This window comes from Mandrillus leucophaeus, unplaced genomic scaffold, assembly GCF_000951045.1.
Source record: "Mandrillus leucophaeus isolate KB7577 unplaced genomic scaffold, Mleu.le_1.0 Scaffold14, whole genome shotgun sequence".
Taxonomy (NCBI): domain Eukaryota; kingdom Metazoa; phylum Chordata; class Mammalia; order Primates; family Cercopithecidae; genus Mandrillus; species Mandrillus leucophaeus.
Window position 1 is genome coordinate 4,274,169 of NW_012101365.1, and position 6,914 is coordinate 4,281,082.

A 6,914-nucleotide genomic window follows, 5' to 3' on the forward strand; every position below is an offset into this window, starting at 1 on the left:
AATTGAGCTTCCACTATTGTTAGCTTTATTATCTGCAAAATGGGGAGAAAGCCTTAACCTGGCAGTGCTATGTAAGGACCAGATCAAAGACATTCTCTTCTTTTATGTGGTCTCTTTGTTAACTGTAGAGCACTGTGCAACTACTGTATGTGAGTGCTGTGAGCAGCGGTGCTGGAATTCATGAGGCCTGGGGAAGGAGTCAAGCTATATATAGTATGACTGGAGACAAACTCAGAGGTCCCCTAAGATCCCCATCCGTGGTAGGTGTTGACAGAAGAGGGCTGGACACGGCTGGGACAGAGAAGCAAACACTCACTGTGTGGCATTGACCTCAGTTGAGATGAGCATGTTGGGGCCCTTTAAGATGTCAGCATTGATCCACACGGGCCGCCGGACTTTGCCTTCCTCTGTCAGCCGCCGCAGGAGGTCCAGGGAGGGGCCCACGGCCTTGATGTTCTTGAAGTCCAGTTTGATGCCTGTGGGGAAACGGACAAGGGCTTGGGGAACTGGCGAAGGAACCAGGAAGATGTGACTCCCTGGGCAGAGAGCAGAGAGCGTGTGTGTGTGTGTGTGTGTGTGTGTGTGTGTGTGCGCGCGCTGTGGAGTCAGGGGAGGGTGGAAGGACAAGCACCACATCCCTGCAGGGTGTGGGGAAGGCCTTTCGAAGAGACAGAGCTAACTCAGAGAAGAAGGGCCTGCCTCTAGAGGAATTCCCATCTCCTGCGGGGAGGAAACAGAGGCCAGGTAGGGACCTGGGCTTGTGGCTGCTGCAGCTGCTGAAAAGGGGCTGTGGTTCCTGAGCAGGGTAGACTCAGAGGGTCCTAAACCACCAGAGCCTGTAGGGAGGTCACTCAGCGGCCGGGAAGGTGCATTTGAGTAGAGGAGGAAATCTCTGCAGAGGAAGGACCCGGTACTTTTCAGGGCGGTGAGGAGATGAGGCTGGGAAGATAGAGAGGGATGTTGAAAGCCAGGCCAAGATCATACTTTTTCCTGAGGACAATGGGGAGCCATGGAGGGTTAAAACAGAGGTGTGGCATGACAAAACTGGTGTTTTGAAAAGATTCCTCAGGGGCGTGTGTGTGTGTGTGGTCATGGTAGTCAAGGGAAGCCTGGAGGGGCTGAATTTGGGGCAGGAAGCCGGTGAGGAGGGAGGTCCTGGAGAGATACAATGTGGCTGCGACTAGATGGGGGCAGGGTTAAGGGTTAGGACTGGTGGATGCAGCAATTAAGTGGCTGTGAGGATGAGGGAGAGGGAGGCATTATGGTGACGCCTGGATTCTGACTGTGACTGGTGAAGGGGCGCAGAGGGGAAGGGTGGGGCTGGGCTTTGAACATGTTATGTCCAGTTCTGTGGACACAGGGGGAAGCACTCTGAGCATGCGTGACACTTTGCAGTTCACACTGTACTGCCCGCTGTCTCCCCTGTGTGTCCAGGAGAGAACACCAGGACCTGCACTGACACACTCCCCATCTCGCCTAGTCCTCACTGAGCCTGAGCATCTGTAACATTGTGATGAGAAAGCCAAGGCAGTGAGCACCTCGTGTCAGGGCTGGACTTGCTTCCCAGGGAGGGATCTCTGCACATGCTGCCCCAGGGCCAGAGGGCTGGGGGCCGGGGAGGGTTTCCAGAGAGACCCTTACCCTTTTGGAAAGAGCCCAGCACAGCATCCAGCCACTGCTCCAGTGTATTGTCGCTGTAGATAGCCGGGGGGTGTGCCATGATGGGAACTCCTGTCTCATTGGCTGTGCCGAGCCCTTCTACATTGACGTCAGCCTCCAGGACCGTGATGTTGCCTGTGGAAGAGGCAAAAACTCAGTTTCTTTTTTTAAAAACAGAAAACTTTTTTCTCATCATAAAAGCATTACAAATTACAGAACATTTGAGAAATACAGAAAAGCAGAAGAAGAGAAAAATATTCACCCACACTTCCATCATAGTTTCACATTCTGATGGATTTTCCTTCCATTTTTTTCTATGCATAGGTTTTTTTGGAGACAGAGTCTTGCTCTATCGCCCAGGCTGGAGTGCAGTGGTGAGATCTTGGCTCACTACAACCTCCACCTCCCAGTTTCAAATAGTTCTTGAAATTCTTCTGCCTCAGCCTCCCAAGTAGCTGGGATTTACAGGCGTGTGCCACCACACCTGGCTAATTTTTGTATTTTTAGTGGAGACGGGGTTTTACCGTATTGGCCAGGCCGCTCTCAGAACTCCTGACCTCAAATGATACACCCACCTCAGCCTCCCAAAGTGCTGGGATTACAGGTGTGAGCCACTGCGCCCGGCCCTATGCATAGTTTTTACACAGTTGAGACTCCACTGCATTTATAATTTTTTATGTTTTTTTTCAACATTATCACACATTTCCAGATCTTTTTAAAATATATATCATTAGAGCAAACAAGGCAAAGAAACAAAAAGCTTCAAAAGCCCTGGTTGATGGTGTTCACTACCATGTAGCTGATCATCCCCCATTCCTGAGATGCTTTGGTAGTTTCTGATTTTTGCTATTAGTCCTGCTATGTTGCCCTGTCTGGTCTTGAACTCCTGGGCTCAAGCAATCCTCCCACTTTGGCCTCTCAAAGTGTTGAGATTACAGGTGTGAGCCTCAATGCCCAGCCCACAGGGTCATTTGTAAAGCCCATGTTATCAAACTACTTTCCAGAAAAGTTGTTCTGATTCCTGTCCTCGCCTGTAGTACACAAGGTTGCCCATCTCACCGCATCATCACCAACACAGAATTATCTTTTAGCTTCACACAGTTAACTCAATCGGGCGGACATCTGACTCCTGCCTTCAAGAATTCAGTCTTGTAGGGAGCCTACAAGACTGAATTAGGACCTTTCTAATGGGAAGCAGTCTCTAGAAAACCATGCAAGGGGCACTCACACTTGAAGAGTGTAGTGGAGGGAGAGGGGTCGCTTTTGGCCCTTGCGGCATCACAGACAACTGATGCCAGAAGGGGCCTTTTCTCCTGCTTTCTCCCTGACTCCTGACCATTCTTCTCACCTCTAGCAAGTCTATTCTCTACAGAGCCACCAGAGTGAATGTCCTAAACATGTACCTGATCATGTCACTTCCTGTTACAAAAGGCCAGAAAACCTCCCCATTGCTCTGAATATGAAGCCCAAACTCTTTATTATAGTCTTTGAGGTCTCTACAATCAGGGCCTGCCAGATTTTCCATTTTCATCTCACGTTCCACTCTCCTTCATTCTCTGAGTTCCAGGCACCCAGCTTCTCCAACTTTAATGTGCACATACATCCCCCAGCAACTGTAAAAATGCATGTTCTGATCACTAGGTCTGCGGCAGGGCCTGAGATTCTGCTTTTTTTTTTTTTTTTTTTCCAGACGGAGTCTCGCTCTGTCGCCCAGGCTGGAGTGCAGTGGTGCAATCTCGGCTCACTGCAAGCTCTGCCTCCCGGGTTCACGCCATTCTCCTGCCTCAGCCTCCCGAGTAGCCGGGACTACAGGCACCCGCCACCACGCCCAGCTAATTTTTTTGTATTTTTAGTAGAGATGAGATTTCACCATGTTAGCCAGGATAGTTTTGATTTCCTGACCTCGTGATCCACCCGCCTTGGCCTCCCAAAGTGCTGGGATTACAGGCATGAGCCACTGTGCCCGGCTTTCTTTTTTTTGAGATGGAGTCTCGCTCTGTCGCCCAGGCTGGAGTGCAGTGGCATGATCTGGGTTCACTGCAACCTCTGCCTTCCGAGTTCACACCGTTCTCCTGCCTCAGCCTCCCAAGTAGCCGAGACTACAGGCGCCCACCACCACGCCTGGCTAATTTTTTGTGTTTTAGTAGAGACAGGGTTTCACCATGTTGGCCAGGATGGTTTCAATCTCCTGACCTCGTGATCTGCCAGCCTTGGCCTCCCAAAGTGCTGGGATTACAGGCGTGAGCCACTGTGCCTGGCCTTCTTTTTTTTTTTTTTAGATGAAGTCTCACTCTGTTGCCCAGGCTGGAGTGCAGTGGCACGATCACAGCTCACTGCAACCTCTGCCTGCTGGGTTCAAGCGATTCTCCTATCTCAGCCTCCTGAGTAGCTGGGACTACAGGTATGCACCACCATCATGCACGGCTAATTTTTGTACTTTTAGCAGAGATGCGGTTTTGCCATATCAGTCAGGCTGTTCTCGAACTCCTGACCTCAGGTGATCCACCCACCTCAGCCTCCCAAAGTGCTGGAATTACAGGCATGAGCCCGAGATTCTGCCTTTTTAACATACTCCCCAGGGGTGCGCGTGCTGCTGGTCCACGGACCACATGTTGGGTAGCAAGGCTTTAATTTGTTTTGTCCTCCCCATCTCTGGGCTGTTGCCTGGCAACACTCTTCTCTCAACTTTACTGCGGCACCTCCTGCTCATCCTTTAGTGTTGGCTTAAAAAAAAAACTTCCTCAGCCGGGCGTGATGGCTCACCCCTGTAATCCCAGCACTTTGGGAGTCTGAGGTGGACAGATCACTTGAGGTTAGGAGTTCAAGACTATCCTGGTCAACATGGAGAAACCCTGTCTCTACTAAAAATACAAAGATTAGCCAGTCGTGGTGGTGAGCTCCTGTAATCCCTTCTACTCGGGAGGCTGAGGCAGGAAGAATCACTTGAACCTGGGAGGCGGAGGTTGCAGTGAGTGAAGATCATGCCACTGCACTCCAGCCTGGATGACAGAGAGAGATCCTGTCTCAAAACAAACAAACAAACAAACAAACACTCTCTTCACCTTAAACGTTGTGACTTGCCTTCCAGAGGCTGAACCTGGGGGCTGACTTGCTTGAGGCTGGGAAGTGAAGAAGGAGCAAGAGATGAGAGGAAAGGATTGGTTTCCTATGGCCATAGCAGCAGCCCTGGTCCTCAGGGAGCCACATAGTCAGGAGGGAAGGGGACGTGCAGTCACTAGCCTTCCTCGTGCCAGCTTTACCCATCTGCAGGAGAGCATGGTGGCTGAGTGTGGACTGTGAATTGACACTGCTGGCTTCCAGTCCCCACCCTAACACTTTCCAGCAGTGTCATCTTGGGAAGGCTGTTTGACCTTTTTGTGCCTGTTTCCTCATCTACAAGAATTAAGCAACAAAATATCCCTGGTTAGGCATTCACTAAGTGTTAATTATTTATATGGAGTTGCTTGCTTAACTAGTATAAGGGGCCGTCTGGTGTATTTCTGTTGCTTCAGCATAATTATTAATAATGACCTCAAAAGATCCCTGCTTTGTTTGATTTGGTCATTCTACCAGCCCTCAGACCCCAGTTTCCTTGTCTGAAATGGAAGGAGTTTGCTTGAGCAGTGATTCTCAAAGTGTGATCTCGGGACCAGCAGCCTCAGCATCACTTGGGGGTGGGGCCAGCAGCCTGTGCCTTCTGAAACGTGTCCTGGTTTGAGGATTGTTCCCTTCATCTTTTATAGCCACTGCTTTAAAGTTCACTAGCACGTTCATGAACGTTATCTACTGAGCTTCCCAACAGCCCTGAAGGAGGGGGTGGGGGTCAGTGGCTTGGAGTGTGCACTCTGGGGCTGACCACTCTGGGCTCCAATGTTCGCTTAACTGCTTTCAGAGAGTGTAACCTTGGCTAAGTCACCTAACTTTTCTGAGACTCTATTTTTCTCCTGTGAAATGGTACCCATGAAACAGGTTGCATGGTAGTTCCAGGAGAACCTGTGTGAAATGTGCATACCGTAAGCCTTGGCCAACTGGTTACTATAACCATTTTTGAAGTGCAGATTTCTGGCTTCTTGAGGCTTTGAAGGCAAAGGCTTCCTTACAGGTCGGTCCCTGACAGGTCGAGGAAAGGGTAGCTGGGAGAGAGGGCAGTATAGTCATGACTTCGGAGTCAGACATGTGGTTTAAATCTAAACTCAGAGTTTGTCAGCTGCACAACCTTGAGCCGGCCACTTAACCCCTCTGAGCCCCTATTTCCTTGTGTGGAGAGACATGTAAACAGCCATCATGCCACCACAGTGACCGGTGGCTGATCCTCGCTTCTCTCCCTCTGTCTTCTCCATCCCCTGCCCTGGCCTGCCTCAGTCTTGGCAGCTGGACTTACTGTTCAGGGCAGCTGTCATGGCTTCCTTGCTGTTGGCTGCGTGGTACCAGGTGACCTCCAGGGCATCTCGGCGGCTGATCTGGCCCAGGCTCAGCAGGTAGTCCAGCATGTCGGCATCGGGGCTGCAGGCCTCCAGCTCACAGCCTGGAAGGAATCCCAAGGGGCTGTTAGCGTCTGTCCTCACGCCAGCCCAAGACTCATGTTGTTCATCCCATGACCCTCCCTGGGCTCCCACTGTGTCCAATACCCCATCTGGCAGAGGGACGGTGAGGCTCAGACTCACTGGTGCTGCAATAGAGGGAAATGAATGGGCTCCTGGGGCCCATGGAGGCCTCAGTACCAGGCTGGCAGTCAGGAAAGGGGGGTAGGTTCACAGAGGAGGGAACACTTAAGGAAGACTTGAAGGATGGGTGTAAATTTCACAGAAAAAAAGAAAGAATAGGTTATTCCAGACAGAGAGAAAGCAAAGGCTTGGCTTCAGGAGAGTGCAGTTGCCTGAAGGAAGAGCCATTGACCTGGTAGAGATGGAACATAAAAGTGGAATGTGGAAAGATTGGAAGAGGGGGCCGGGCGTGGTGGTGGCTCACGCCTGTAATCCCAGCACTTTGGGAGGCTGAGGCAGGTGGATCACCTGAGGTCAGGAGTTGGAGACCAGCCTGGCCAACACGGTGAAACCATTTTGTATGTGGTGTAACCACATACAAAAATTAGCTGGATGGCTGTGGTGGCAGGAGCCTGTAATCCCAGCTACTCGGGAGGCTGAGGCAGGAGAATCACTTGAACCCAGGAGGTGGAGGTTGCAGTGAGCCAAAATCGCACCACTGTACTCCAGCCTGGATGACAGAAAGAGACTGTCCAAAAAAAAAAAAAAAAA

The 6,914-nt window shown here is 50.9% G+C and overlaps 1 protein-coding gene across 1 annotated transcript in view; it reads right to left on the bottom strand.

Moving 5' to 3' along the window:
• FAM151A (family with sequence similarity 151, member A) overlaps nt 1-6,914 on the bottom strand; it is a 20,214-nt gene that overhangs the window by 7,089 nt on the left and 6,211 nt on the right. Inside the window, exons 3-4 of the mRNA XM_011973823.1 lie at nt 1,642-1,794; nt 317-476 (exon numbers count right to left, since the gene is read on the bottom strand). Of these exons, the coding sequence (XP_011829213.1) occupies nt 317-476; nt 1,642-1,794 (313 nt within the window). The remainder of the gene's footprint in view (nt 1-316; nt 477-1,641; nt 1,795-6,914) is intronic.